At 50.3% G+C, this 15,141-nt stretch overlaps 3 protein-coding genes across 3 annotated transcripts; all 3 read left to right on the top strand.

Annotated features, from left to right (window-relative positions):
• Positions 1–1,469: 1,469 nt before the first annotated feature.
• On the top strand, positions 1,470–2,621 carry VTN77DRAFT_2686 (uncharacterized protein; the record flags this gene model as incomplete). The annotated part of the gene is made up of 1 exon (XM_069418552.1): positions 1,470–2,621. The coding sequence occupies one exon, from the start codon at positions 1,470–1,472 to the stop codon at positions 2,619–2,621; it is 1,152 nt and encodes a 383-aa protein (XP_069282167.1).
• A 1,123-nt stretch (positions 2,622–3,744) lies between these two features.
• On the top strand, positions 3,745–5,876 carry VTN77DRAFT_2685 (uncharacterized protein; the record flags this gene model as incomplete). Its single annotated transcript, XM_069418551.1, has 4 exons — positions 3,745–4,386; positions 4,450–5,326; positions 5,394–5,712; positions 5,777–5,876. The coding sequence occupies 4 exons, from the start codon at positions 3,745–3,747 to the stop codon at positions 5,874–5,876; spliced, it is 1,938 nt and encodes a 645-aa protein (XP_069282166.1).
• A 2,296-nt stretch (positions 5,877–8,172) lies between these two features.
• Positions 8,173–13,159, top strand: VTN77DRAFT_2684 (uncharacterized protein; the record flags this gene model as incomplete). The annotated part of the gene is made up of 4 exons (XM_069418550.1): positions 8,173–8,227; positions 8,434–9,809; positions 9,882–9,991; positions 10,042–13,159. The coding sequence occupies 4 exons, from the start codon at positions 8,173–8,175 to the stop codon at positions 13,157–13,159; spliced, it is 4,659 nt and encodes a 1,552-aa protein (XP_069282165.1).
• Positions 13,160–15,141: the final 1,982 nt, after the last annotated feature.

Genomic DNA, 15,141 nt, shown 5'->3' with positions numbered 1-15,141 from the left:
CTTCGTACGGAGTACATTAAGTTAATAGACTTTAGTACGAGTAAGGGGCCGCGTGTGGACGCGATGACGTTCGTGACGGCAAGGATCCAGGGCTCTCATGTAGGTACCCCGTACTGTATGCACCTACGAGGATGACGGTAGAAAGCAGGGGAATTATTAGGTTAGGAACCTAGTTGTTGAGAGGAATGATCCCTCTCTATACTCTCTGTACTCTGTACTCTGTACAGGTACCCCTCTGCTTACCTAACCGGATACCAATTCTGAGTCGCACAACCGGCTGCATGCGGAAGCTCCGGGTGAACTTGAACCACCAACATACATCATCGATCGACCTGCTAAAGTTTAGCTAGGGATATTATTGCTATTATTATTGTCCACAGAAAGTTAAAATTGGACCGATGCGGAGTTTCTCTCCTTGACTAGCGCCATCATGTCCATCAACAGTTCACTGGCACGAGGAGCCAGGCGCAGGCGCAGCGCAGACGCCTCCTCGTGTTCTCGCCTTAAATTACTCCATACTCTGTACTTAGTTTCTTGGGGTCGACTGCGTCGTATCTTCTAGACGTTCTAGGTGATTCTTGATCACCAAGACCAAACAACATTACTCTGTACAGATCCTAGAGGTCCTGCTGCCAGATATCAGGAAAATACTAATAAATGCTGGGATACGGAGTACTCATTAATGAGATTGATGTGTTGCGGAGAACGGTTGGGACAAGCCTCTCAGGATGATGATCCTGGGCTTTGCTTTTCTTGGCTGTCATGTCTGGTACCGTGTTAATTACAGTTATGTCATAACAATACACCATACCACTACAGACGCCCTCCCTCCACAATCTTGGAAACCTGGCAGAAGTTCATCAGCTTGCGGCGATTAGAGGGAAAATTAATTTAATGGTACCCTTGTAGGTAGTAAAATACGACAAAGCCTTTCCCTGACCTTCCATCTCCCCCCTTCATTCTCCCTCCTTCCTCCCACATTTCATATCCATCATCTCCATCTTCCCCTTTGTTAAGGTTCTCTGGATTGTTTCATCTTGGCGGAGGTTCTACTTCGCGATCACCATCGCCAGCCAGTCCCACTCCAACCCTGACGGGCGCCCGCTGGTTTTGGCCCCTGGTAGCGAACGGAGTCACTGTGCGGCGTACCCGGTACCACAGTACAACCATTTCGCTCATCTTGCCCCAACCACCTACAGCGTACGGAGTAGTTACAGTGGAAAGAATAATTAAGAGCCAAGCTGCGATTTATGATATTATTCTTTTCTCTAGTTTCAACTTTCTGGAGCAGGCTGCTTTCTTTCAACTTCCACAGTTGGATGCGGAAAGATCCACTATCCACGCTTCGCCGGCCCGTTGTCAGCTAACCTTCCACGCGGCCTCTACGCGGACTCCTGGCCGATACACGGAGATTTGCCTCTAGTCCGTGCTTCTCGATTCCTCCTGCCTCATCGTGGGTCGATCTCTACATGGCCGCGAGGGTCCAGGTGCAGAGCAATATGACCGACTACCGAGTACCTCCTACGTATCAGGTGCCGCGGAAGCCGATGGCCACAACCCACGCTGGACTGCAATTTCAGCAGCCTGCCGACGCTGCCAGTCCTACTCGACAAGTCAACTCGCATTTTGATAACCCATCTCCAGTCTCTCACCAACGAAGTCGAACGTCGTCCTCCGACGCTTTGCCCTACATGGCCACCCATTCTCACTACCCTCCTCCCCACCACTCCTATCACCATCAGCAGCATCCCGGTCACCATGCGTCGCTGCCAGTACCATCGGCTTCTGCGGCGCATCAAATCCCCTCGCGAAGGCTGTCGAACGCCACGACCTCGACGACCTCAACGGGCGGCCATTACCAGACCTATACCATGTCCACTTCCTCCTCGGATATCCGTCGCAGCTCTTCGTCGCGATCTGCTAACGTCCCCCAGCTCGGCTATGTGGCGCTCATGAGGAGACAAAAAGGCACGGTCTGGTGTGACCGCGCACAGCCAGAAGACCCCCGTCTGCTGGCTCAGAAGCGCGCAGCGAAACAAAGAGCATATATGGAACTTAATGAGGCTGCCGCTGGACGCACCGCGACGGTGGGCAGTGGCAAGATCAGACACAACGGGAAATCGGGGACCGCCAGCTTCTCACCGGCGACACTCATTGGAGCAACAGTCCCCGTCCGACTCAGTGCGAACGAGGTTGGCGACGACGACGACGATGCACTTTCCGGCGAAAGCTATCACCGTCGAACCGCCAGCGGTCGCAGCTCGATGGGCAGTATTCATCGATATCCCAGCGGCTATCAGCGACCTCAGGAAAAGACACCGCCCAACGAACAGGCCGACATTCCTGAAGTCTCGGAAACTGCGCCGCCGGCAGAGACACAAAATCGCGAGGGCGGCGAAGCCGGCTCGAAAGGCAGGGATACCACAGTCGATAAGGACACGGAAGAAGAGAATGAGTTTGGAGAGGTTGGCGATATGGCAGCACCCACCGCAGCCGATGCGGCGATGCAGAGGGCCAAGAAAGCTGAAGAACTTCGACGTCGCGGGAGTGTGGATGATCGGACAACCAGTATGACGACTGGGGTGAGACTGTTCGTCGCGAATCCGGATGTGGACGATTGAACGGACCGCACAGAGAGGGCATGTTGGACGGGTTAGTTTTTGACGGATACCGAATTTTGAAGGGGGAAAAAAAAGATCCAGAGGTCGCAGGCTCGCAGCCTTGCAATAATGACACGGCGGTTACATTCCAACAGGTGGAGCAAGGCCCGGCCTCGTGCAATCTACTCGATCTACAACGAGTCGGATGACTTCCCGAGGAAGGGGAAGTTAGTTTTCATGTCTTCGATACTGGCGTATCTTTGCGTGGATAATGGGGCTTTTTCTTTTCTTTTACCGGTGCCTGGCATCGCATCGGGATGGGTTGCACTTATTTGTTTTCTTATTCTCTGGCGTCGACCTGCGATGTTGTCTGTTTTCTTTCTTGTATCCAATTGTTTCTTTTCTTTCCAGGATTCGGCCCCGATGATATCATCCATCCTCCCTTTTTACGGCTTTCCTCGTCTTACGCTTCGCTGTGTATGTATATTGATTGCGTCGGCATGTATCCTGACACGGAGCATTGCGTCAGAAGATCAGCTCTGAGCATTTGCTGTACTCCATATTAATAGCTTTAATACCCAATGATACATAGTTGAAACTGAAAATGAAGTTAAAGATACAAAGGTCAATATCCATGTAAATTCTTCCTTTTGATCTGCCTGACTACACGAATATGAAATTGTAACTTTACTACGAATTGTCAGAGCAGGTTGAATATGTGCTTATGTAATCTGATATCGGGTGCACGTGCCTTCCCGACTTGGGTTCACATCGGAACGCGACGCAGGCGCGAAACTTCAATTAACGCGTTCCACAGCTGCACTCGCTGCCCGAATTGATTGCATGGACACACTCCGCAACTCCCACATCAAGGTGCCTACTCCGTACACTAGTCCATTACGGCTTCAACAGCTCATCTCTTTGCTTCACCTCCGAATGAGATCTTGACGTCTAATAAAATAGAGTTTTATCGTGTCCTCCCTGGGTTTTCGTGACACTGGAAGGGGAACCCGTACGGCATTCGACCAGACTACTACTAATGATCGAATCTGTTTAGAAGTGGTCTAGAGAGCAATTAATTGCTCGACAAGAGAAACGTGATCTGTGCAAACCAACTACCCGCCGCTCCTTGTCATCCACAATTATGGACCTATCAGTCGAGTCCAGCGCACCAATTCCCTCCCCTTTGGGACCGTCGTTTCCCTCCTCCCCGAGCCATTCGAGGAAGCGGACATTCAGTGAAGTCGGCGACGACAACACAGAAGGCCGAAAGGTCCAACCTGAAAATCAGGAGAATCAGGCCCCGTCAGACCACGCCCCAATGGCAGTTGACAAGCCCGCACCGACCACCGTGCCAGAGAACAACGATGTTCATCCTCCTTCTCCTTCTTCTTCTTCGCATGCAGCACAGAACGGAGGTTCCGGTAGTTCTGCATTGACGACGTTATCCACAGCGGACACGAATATGCCGGCCCCAACACCTTCTACACCACAAAAGACTGCCGCTGGCAGTGCGAACAACCCCGCTAAGAAGCGTAAACTTTCTCCTGCTAGCAAGGAAGCCAAGAGGCTAGAGAAGGAAGAAAAGGAGCGATTGAAGCTCGAGGAGAAAGCAAAGAAGGAGGAAGAGAGGCGTATCAAGGAAGAGGAGAAGAAGAAACGGGAAGCAGAGCGGGAGGAGGAACGAAGGAAGAGAGAGGAGAAAAGGAAGCAGAAGGAAGAAGAGAGGATTGCGAAAGAGGAAGAGAAGCGGAAGAAGGAAGAGGAAAAGTTGAAGAAAGAAAGGGTAAGTGATGTGCTTCCTGACTTGTCTTTTGAGGACTGCTGACGTTTTATTAACTCTTTGCAGTCCCAAATGAAACTGAGTGCTTTCTTTGTGAAACCTGCTTCTAGTACCGCCGCAACATCATCCAACGGCAGCAATGCAGATGCACCTCAGAAGTCTTCGACGGGCGATGCGGCCGGTTCGACCACTTCGGACAAGGAGCCTGAGAAGGTCGTGTCCGACTACGAGAAGGATTTTCCAGAGTTCTTTGTGCAATCTCACACAAAGCTTGCACCCCAACACCGGTTCGAACGCGATCCAGAGGCTACAGAACACATTTGTCAGAAGCTCGATGTGCTGCTGAAAGGCGGCGACGAGGCTGTTCCACCTCCTCAGTCTTTTCGAGGTTCGGAGATGTTCAACATCATTCCGTACCGACGCCGCAAAGGAAGAAATGTCATGCCCGTCAAGGAAATTATTACAAAACTCCAAAACTATACCAATACTATTGACCTGACAGGGGAGTCTACGGGGGCCAAGGCTCCAAATCCGCTGGAATTACTGAAAAAAGTCCCCATGAAGACCTTGAAGTTTGGGGAAGACGTTCGTCCTCCTTATCAGGGCACTTTCACCAAGGCCCTCCCCAGCACGACAGCCGTGAAACTCTGTAAAAACCCATTTTCTCGTGCATTACCGGATACGAATTATGACTATGACTCGGAGGCGGAGTGGGAAGAACCGGAAGAAGGGGAAGACTTGGACTCGGAAGGAGAAGAGGAGCTCAGCGAGGACGGCGATGACGACATGGAAGGATTTCTGGACGACGATGAAGACACTCCGGTCGACGGAAGAAGACGGCTCATCGTGGGGGACTTGGTGCCTGTCTGTACTGGCATACGCTGGCAGGAGGAAAGCGAGTCGGACCCGGAGATGCAAGCATACCGAATGGAGATCATATCAGGTAGGAAACAGAGATGCGTGACACTTTCAACGTTTTTTTTTGACTCGCTCTAACTCCGGGATGGCAGATACTGTTCGATTTCCCATTGACCCATTTTCTACGGCCTACTGGCCGAAACCGAAGGCCGTGGAACAAGCCGCAGCCAAGGGTTCCCTGGCTCCACCTGGCGTTCCTGCTCGCTCGACTCTGCATGCCTATTCCACGAACGGCGTGCCTTCCCCGCAGTCATCCATTGCACCGCCGACTCATCCCCTTACGAGTTCCGAGGCCGCGACGTCGGGCAAGGCTAAACGGCCGTTCCCTCCGGAGCAGCTTGCCGAGTTTAAGCAAGTTGTTGAAGGGAGCGACCTGACCAAGACCGGTTTGATCGAAGTGTTGAAGAAACGGTATGATTATGATTGTCTATATGGAGGGTGCGGATGACATGCTAATCGATTTCTATTTCAATAGGTTTCCTAAAGTGTCGAAAGACGTGTTGAAGGATACTCTTCATCTCGTGGCCGTCCGAGTTGGACAGAAGGAAGCAGACAAGAAATGGGTCTGCAAGTGAACTTGCTCTGCAAGCGTGACGATCATCTTCCCGTTGATTTCCTGGCATTGGATCATTTGACGGCCTGCGTATCTGGCTCTTTTCATCTTAGGCGCTACGGGACTATCTTTCGCAGGGATTGGGCGCATAATGGGATATGTTTATACCATATACTCCTATCTATATTGTGATGGGCTTTTTTTACCACCAGGCGACTTGTGGTCAGTTAACCGCACATCGCTATCAGGGCACTTCTATATGTATCAATATGCCTGTCTCATCTCTGCTAGAAGTGAAGAAGCATACAAGACCCTGATCTTGATACATAGTATCCAAGTGCAGGTGATTCCCATCACTTGTTTTGATGACACGTGCCTTGCTCGGCATGTATGTACATACAGTAGAGTGTCCATTCTGACGGGTGGGATCTTAATTGAGTTGGCGATCTATGGGGACAAGAATAATAATCTCGGTGGAATCTTGTCTTAGATCATTGGTAGCTGGTCCCCGTACAGTTGTTGGATTTGGTCAGGACGGTGGCAATTCAGCCGTGGTTGACATACAGTCCTTCATCCTGCATGCACATGTGTAATTTCTGCAGAAGGCAGGAACCACTCAGTTCTCCCGTGAGCATTCGCCGCGCCGAGTCATCCAGCGCAATGTCTCCACGTTTCAGCTGGCGAGGGTCCTGCAAACCCGGACAGTAGCGTACAACGAGCTGAGAATAAAATCGTAGCGCTTGCTGAGTAGCGTGGGAGATGAAACTGATGCTGGTCTATCTACGGTAGTACCCCGTATAATATGCCATGGTCTTGGTAGTAACCATGACTCCATAAGTCGGCCTCGTGGGGCCTTCTTTCCGGTTCTCCTTGCGCCTTTTTCTATCTTTCCACGATTCTATCGACGCTTCCACCTGGTTTCTCTGACGCAAGCACCTTCACTGGCTGCAGTTCCCTCCTGCCATGCTGGCAAGAGATGGGGGTGGGCGAGCAAATCAGACCGGTGCACAACAGGATTCGGGCCATGCAGTGCCAGCGCATCACCCAAGCCATCCCGCACCGAAGAAGAATAGTGCCGCCTTCCAACGACGTGGCAGGCGATCAACGCGGCAACCGTCCTGCCTTGCTGTGCTCGGTGTCATCTTGCAAAACCAGACAAAAGCATGCTCACTGATTTGCCCCGTCCTATGGATAATGATGATATTCCTGTCCAGTCAATGGGAATCTCCCCCGGCGATAACCGTTGCTGATAGAAGAGCAAGGCAGTCCCCAGCTGAATCTCTGACGTTTGCCTCTCTCCCCTGGCAGAGCGTTGAGTAATTTTTGCCGCTGGCCCAGGAGACTAGGAGTAAGGGTCGTATGTAGAGATCGAAGGAGTTTTAAATCGAGCTTCGCAGATGGAGAAAATCAAAACAAATCGATCATGAGAGGATAAGAATAGCGAGATAGACCTTCAGACAACTCTGTCCCCTTCTTGATCTCTGTCCATAGTATTGTTCAGCTGGCGGGTCTGGCGCCTCATTTGAGTCATCCAGCCTGGCATTCTCCTCCCCATCTTCTTATCCATCATCTATACTCCGTACTATAGCCTACGACGAAAATAACTCCGCAAGGTTAAATAAGCAGGACAGCACAACGTCGTGGTCTGTCTGTTCTGCTCCGTTGCAGCCACTGATTCGATCGTTGCGGCAGCACCATCTGCATCCGGCCGATTCGAGTCACCACTCACCTGCATCACGCAGCCAGCCTGTCGGGGAAGAACTCCCCCGTCCGTCCTCTCCGCTGTCGCCACGGGCTGACCTCTTCCCCATCGAGTTGTCTGCGTTGTCTTCAACTTATCTAGCTTAGCCCCTGGATTTGCTGGCATCTCCTTGCGTTGCAGCAAGCCTCTGTCTGGCCTGCGAGTCATCATCTTCCTCCGAGTCTCCGACTCAACTGCCGTGACCAGCCTTCCAGTTCATCCAAACTATCCGCCTGCGGATCGCCGACGGGATCATTTTCTTTCTTCCTTGTTGTTTCTTTCTACAGTCCACGCGCGCCGTTTCCTCGTGCAACTCGCCCAAACTAACTACTAAATCCGCCCCCCCACGTTTCTTCGCTCTGGACCAACTTCCCCTTCTGTCGCTCCTTCTCTTCCTCACAAGATTTCGATTCTGACCACGATCGCAACCTCTCAGCTTCTCATTCACCACCACCATCCTTTCTCGCCAGATCTACTAGCAGAATCATGCGATAGATCTCCATCTCCGTCCGCCACGGGCATCGTGAAGTCTCGAGTGCGATCTCGGGATAGATGCCGCGAGATTGCCCATGGCAAGATGATCGATGCCCAACATATCTGTTCTCCACCAACCGCCGTGGAATATGCAATCCGTACGTCGCAACACGTCCTATTCAAATTGTCCATCAACCCACGTTTTTTCTTTTTCTCTTTCTCTCTCTCTCTGTCTCTCTCTCCTTTTTAATTCCCTCTCTTCCTTTCCCTTTATTATGTCCATTATCAGATAGATAAGATCCTACCTATACCTGTGTATTTTGGTTGTTTTCTATATTTGCAAACTAATTCTATGTATCTACAGCATTGTCTCCGTCCCAAGCTGCCTGCCCAGCGCGATGCGGTTCGCCGTTCGACTTGAGTGAGACAGCATGCTCTCGCCAGGCCACGGAGTTGTCTCCAGCGCCTGCCATGCGCGTTCCCATTGATGGCGTCTACCCCAAACTTGGAGAACCTCCCAGTGCAGGTGAGTCTGGATTCAGCGATCCCGTGGTGAGCCAGGCGATTTGTCCCGCCGCCCCAAAGGATGCTCTGCCTCGGTCGCCGGTGGCATTACCAGAACCCAAGGTATCCTTCGAGGAGTTTGCGATCCAGTACCGCCGACGCCAGCATGCGGAGGCTCAGAGAAGGAGCTTGGAACACCGTCTTTTTGCTACCAAGGTCTCGATCTGTCTTTCGGCGAGGTTGTGGAGGGTTGGCACCGCCGTTCAGAAAGGCTTGGTGGAGGCCTTCAAACATGGGGACAAACCCGGCTTTGTTACAATCTACAGCACCATCCATGATATCCAGGAAGCTTGTGATTCCGCGTTCCGTCGCAGCCTCCACCGGCAGGACCCGTTGGAAGAACCCTCTCTTTCCCTGCATTCGGAAAGGACTCGTTCCTCTGGTTTTATGCACCAACTCAGTCCCAAAGCAAGGAGAGATCTCCTTGAGATTTTGAATTTGGTTCGCACCGATCCTCAGTTTCTGTTTGACCGCATTAATAGCCTCATGCCATCCCAACTCGCAGCTCTGACCTCTTCAGTCATCTCGATGGACACTGGCGATTCTGTTTTATCCTTTACTGCCTCGCGATCTAGGAGCCAACCCCTGTTCTCCAAGCGCAATAATACCCACTCCATTCCTTTCAAAGACCATGCCTTAGCTTTCGAGCGTACCGACCCTCTCTCTGTCCTTTTGTTCAACGTATACGCCGTGCCGTTAGACTGGGACCCTGCGGAAGCCCGTCTACGTTTGGATGTCTGGTCCTCGACGTGCGCCAAGCTCATCTCCCACGGAGATAGTAGACATTACCCATTTGTCAGCCACGTCCTGTCCTATTGGTCTCTCTGCAGCGACTGGAAAGCCAAACCTAAATTGGAACTGTACCTGATGGACGTCCTCCAAAAAGGCGCATTCCTCCTGGAAAACATCGAGAGTCATGTGGCTAGCAATTTTGGAGCTAACCTGCCGGACCCTTTGAAAACGGATGCCGCCGAGGAATTCTTTGATGCTGCAGTCCAGACCTTGTTCGAAGTCCTCGACGATGCCGATGCCGGTCTTCCGTCGGCCACCCTGGAATTTGGTAATGCTGTTCGCACCAAGATAGCGGCCCCTGGGGGCCAGGATCGTTTTCTCGAGTATATCTTTGTGCAGTGGTTCTTTTCCAAATTCCTTTACAACACATTGTCTTTCCCAGAGGTACCTTTTGTGTCCTGTCTTTGCTGTCCGTTTTCGTTGTGAAGATACCCATTGCTAATCGCAACCTCTCAGACTCAAGGACTACTGCTTGATTTCCATATTGGCAAAGATGCGAGAGAGAAGATCCTCGGCCAGATTGCTCTTCGAGCACAATCGCAGATTTTCCGGGTCTTGCATTCAGTGTACGTTTGAGGAAATCTGTCCATTTATTCCCAGACTGATGAGTTTGCAGGCCTCAATTTTCCACAGCCCATCCAAAGGTCAGAAAGCATGTGGAGAGCATGCTTGCTAAATTCACCCTGGCGGCTTCTCCCTCGGTTCCGGGCGCAGACCGGGATTGCTCCAGGCAATTTGATTCTTTTACGGACCCCTCCGCATCGCGCTTCTTGATGCTATCTGCCATGGATATCATCACCCTCTTGAATGCACTTTTCCCCAAGCCCAATTTCAATTCGTGTGATTCCGCCTTGAACCCAGGCTCACCCCCTCTGACTCTGAATACCCAGCAATTTGGCAGTGCCAGGTCTTCTCGGGTGCCTGATCCCTCTCATTGGCCCGGAAGGATTGAAACGGTCTTTGAGCAAACGCCACGTCCTGGCCGTACGAATGGTGTACTTTCCCAGAGCGCAATCTACAGTCGGAATGCAGATCTCATTCGCTTTGAGCTGTCGGATATAGGCGAGTCCGAAGACCGGCCCAGTTTGGTTCATCCCTCTGCAGAAGATTGGACTATTTTGACCATCTCTGAGGACGGCAAGTCACTGTCTTGGAATTCATCCACTGGAGGCCTTTCTGGAATAGACGATGATCTGTCCGATGATGGTCTTCGTTCCGCTACCATCCATCCCGAGGATGATTATGAGGCCTTGCAAACAGCCATTGTCAAACTGGTCAATGAATCTGAAAATGTCAAGCACTTCACCCCTGGGCGTCCCACCCGTTGCCTGCAGATTGTGAGCCCTTCCTTGAAACAGAGGTTTGAGCACGCTCGATCGGTCTGTGAGCGTCGATCGGACTTTCTCGGCGCTCACTACTGGTGGACTGCGTCTCAACAACTGAGCCAGAATGTCTCCAAGTTGGCCAGACAACCTCGGGGCGATTCGTGGATACTCGGCCCGATGCTCGAATCCTGTAATCGTTCACTTTCTCAGTGTGATAGCGTGATCAGGCAATGTGAGAGCGGGTTTGTGACGCTCAATACTGTCATTGAACGCTTGCAAGAGATTGTTCGGGGCACGATGTCCGTTCTCACCAAACTCAGGAACAAGATGTGGTACATGACGGACGTCAAGAATTCCATGCGGTATGAAGATGCAAAGAACGTGGCGCTTGCCTTGAAGACGATGGTGTATCCTAGCCTGCAGCGGCAGCCCTCGAATGAATATCGGTTCCGCAATGGAACCCGATACCTTGCCAGTTCGTTTCTTCCAAAGCCCGAAATGCAGGTCATGAACGTAATGAAGGCGCCCAGCAGCCAGGGAGGGCCCAATAAGCTTTCCGACGAGCAAGTGGAACTCACCCGGAAATGGCTCACTCATCATGGAATCGATAATTTCTGCCGTGGGGAGGAACGCATTCATCGCTTCTGTTACGAAGTCAAATCGAGTGTCAACAAGTTAGTGGGAGACACCATGGCTGAGACGCCCGTTCTGTGGGCCAGTGAACTGTTCCAGAAAGAACGAGCGAAGTACGAGGGTCCTAGCAACAGGGGCTTTCCTGGAATCTCTTCGGTGACTAGCGCTCGTCCGTCCAGTATTGCGAGCGAGGATTCCCTTTATACACCGTCACCGTTTCCCGGTTTTACCTTCCGTCCTTCAGAATCTTTCCTCCGTCCCCAGGTTGAAGGTCCGCAGTTGGCGCGGAAATCGTCCTTCCAAAGCCTCTCCTCGGATAAATGGAAAGTCGGTGACAGTATTTCTTCCCTTGGCGATTCGCCGGGAAGGGCCGCATCGAGCACGACGGCTGATTCCTACAGTACTTTCTGGTCACCACCCCAGACTCAAGCCCAGTCGGCGGCTAGCGCATCCAGCTTCCAGTCTCGACCGCCTTCGATGTTTAGCGATGCTCCGGCGCCGCGCCGAGCGGAGCGTGAGCGTGATGTGCACGGCAAGACTGCCTTCCTGGATGATCTGAGACAGACTTTGACGAGTCTGCTTCTCAGTGATCTGGGATGTCCCGTATGGAGCTGCGGCAGCGAGACTGACGCATGGTTCACCAACTTCTTGAGCCAGAAACGCGTCCAGGTACAGATGGACAAGCGTACGAAGATTCAAAAGTTTTTGGCCGAATGTGACTCCGGGTCCCACCGTCGTACTGGCAGGCCAGCGTCACGGTGGCATCTACGTCATCGGAGAAGTCAGTCGGCCGATCCTATCCTGTACAGCCCACGAAAAACAGACGAGTCGCGTGCCCAATCCGAAGATGACGCTGTTCTTTCAGAAAAGAACCCCCGGCAGCCGGCCTTCGCCTATGAGACCGCCTTCCGCCAATTAATGGAGGTCTTCTCGCGTCATGCGAATCCTTTTGTCAAGCTCAAGGCGCTTCGCGATCTGAGAGCGCTGGTCATTGCATCGTTGAATTCGTCCAACGAGTACCCATCGACTCCTGGCCGGAAACCAACGACGCAGATGCTGAGCGCTGTAGACAGGCCCATGCGCCATAGTTTCTCCGAACCGTTTCTCGACGACGAGTCTCTGCAGACGCCCACGTCCCCTGTGCCGGAGTCGGAGGAGTTTGGGTCCCGTCCATCGTACGATCTGAGCCCGGCGGAAAGCCAAGTGATCAAGACGATGAAGGACCTGATTCGGAAAATCCAACCCAAGACCCTGTTCCGCGACCTGCAATTTATTTCGGCTTTTGTTCCCAGTGAAACGCTCAACAAGACCGACAGCGGAACCGCATTCCTCCACTTTGGTCTCGCCGCTTTGTCCCTCAAGGAGGAGGTTTGCAACAGCATGGTAGAAATTGCCGACCGGATTGTGTCTCAGGAGCTCAGCCGTCGCCATTCACCCCAGGCACATGAGACCGGTGGCGCACGGTCTCGAAACCCGATTGAAGATGCGGCGGCAATGTGGATCATCACGGCCAAGGAGGGCAACCCGGTTGCTCAGCGGGAGCTTGCCATTCTCTATCTGACGCATCCGGAGATCCTTCCTCGGGTGACGCTGCCGCTGACGCTGCCTCGAGACACATTCAAGGCGGAGATGATGTATCGTCGTGACAAGGACTCCAAGTCTGATCCACAAAGCATGTGTTTGGCGCTGCACTGGATGCAGCTGTCGGCCAACGGAGGGGATGAACTGGCGAGGAATCGGCTAAAGGAGCGAGAGGAGTTTGAATCGCTTGCTTGAGTGGCGTCCGCTTGAGTCGCGTCTTGCTTTACCTTTCGTTTGAGGTTTGTCTACCATATAAAGAGCTGGCTGACATTTTTTTTTTCGTTTTATACCCATTCAACCGTTTCTTGTTTTCTATCTGATATTGTTATTTGGGAGTCATCACATGGCAGGTCATTACATGGCAGGGTGTGAGGCTTTTTTAATCTCCCTTGGCAGCATGTTTTATTTCACACTTTTGCTTATCCTCTGGGTTCATGTATTCACCAGAGGAGTAATTTGGCCCAGGTACGTTCTTCGTGTGGAGTTTGCATCTGCGATTTTGTGTTGACCGGGTTATGTTCTCGCTCTCGTTTGTCTCTCTCTCTTTTTTCTTTTAACCTCGTTTTTCCTTTTTTTTTCCCCCTCACTTTTCCTCCATTTTTTGGACTCTTTGAGTTACCGGCCGGAGTTTTCCAGGAATATCTCTAAGAGGCGTGATTATGGAGGCGGCTCGTTGCCTTTTATCTCTCGTCTTGCCATCATATCATCTCATATCATATCATCTGTTGTGATTCCCCCTTTACCCCTGTGTTTTTTTTTATTATCTTTTCTGATCTGATCTCAAAATTATATTATAAACCTACCTATGTTTTCCTTCTTTCTGCGGAAAGAAAGAAGGAAGAAAAGAAAAAACGAGAAAAAAAAAGAAAAGGCATGACTAGTCTGGTCCTGGTTAGTTATTATAAGTTCTAGGTTCTACGCTACATAGGGTTGGAAAATATCACCGACGGATAGGATAAGATACATGCGTGGTTGGAGATGTGTCTACCTATCTGGCTGTCTATCTATCTATCTATCTATCTGTGCGCGACTGACGGTCTTGAGAAGGAAGAGAAGACCAGCAGCGTGTCGCTTATTCTAGAATGAGTTGAGTTGAGTTGGAGAGGAGAGTTGAGGAGATGCAGTGAAATGTTGATGAAGTAGAGAACGTTGTTTCTGGGTTGTATGTACTGTACTGCACCTTTGAGTTATGTGTTGGTCCCAACAATATATATCTATATCAACAGCAATAGTTCTGTCAAACATTAATTACGTACATACAGGCTCCAGGCAAGTAAGCCAGTTAATTATTAATATCATTAATTGAGCTGAGCTGAGAAAACCTGCGATCAAATTTTTCTATCTATCTGTCTAACTGATGAACAATGAATAATACTGTAACTGTACCGCACAATACTATTTATTTTATTGAGAAGATCGAAAGAAAGAGGAATGCATCTACTACTGCGGTCTGGATAGCTAGAGTAGAGGGCAGGGCAGACATGTTATATTATTATTATATGCCAAAGAAATGCAAGCTGCAAGCTGTGAGCTGAATTGTGTGTGATTTCTTGTTCTTTTTCTGTTTCTTTTTCTTCCCTTCCTCTCTCTTATTCTTTTTTTTTTAAAAAAAAAAAGAACATCCTCTGGCTTTTTTTTTTCCTTTCTCCCTGGAAAGGAGAGGAGAGGAGAGCGGGCCATTGGCGGTCTATATACGTAGTGTATGTACTGTATATCTATCTATCTATATATGTGCATGTGCATCGGCAGCTGATTCTATATATATACAATTGAAAGTGTAAGAAGGCCAGAAGAAAAAAACAAAGAAAGAAAAGAAAGCAGGGTAGGATTTATTTGATGACAATGCTAGTTACTTAATTACTTAGTTACTTACCTAGTTACTTACTTAGTTACTACTTACTTACAACCTCAATGTCAACAAGATCGATCGATCAGACGTGCTGTTTCTGTTTTCAGAGACGAGACTGAAGGAGATCAGGCATCAGATAATATTAATTAATTAATAGAGAGGGTGGATAAATGACAGCTCTACCGGAAAGGGAAAACAAAGAATAAGAAAGATGGGCTTTTATATATATTTATTATAAGCCGAAAAGAAAAAAAAATAAATTCCCTCTTATTTAATAATAGGTAAATTTTCATCACCCTTTTTTCCTTTTGGTCGCAATGGTAATTAA

The sequence above is a fragment of the Rasamsonia byssochlamydoides genome, assembly GCF_041956645.1.
Source record: "Rasamsonia byssochlamydoides strain NRRL 3658 unplaced genomic scaffold VTN77scaffold_2, whole genome shotgun sequence".
Taxonomy (NCBI): domain Eukaryota; kingdom Fungi; phylum Ascomycota; class Eurotiomycetes; order Eurotiales; family Trichocomaceae; genus Rasamsonia; species Rasamsonia byssochlamydoides.
The sequence above is the reverse complement of the archived record's forward strand: the minus strand, read 5'-3'. Positions and strand labels throughout refer to the sequence as shown.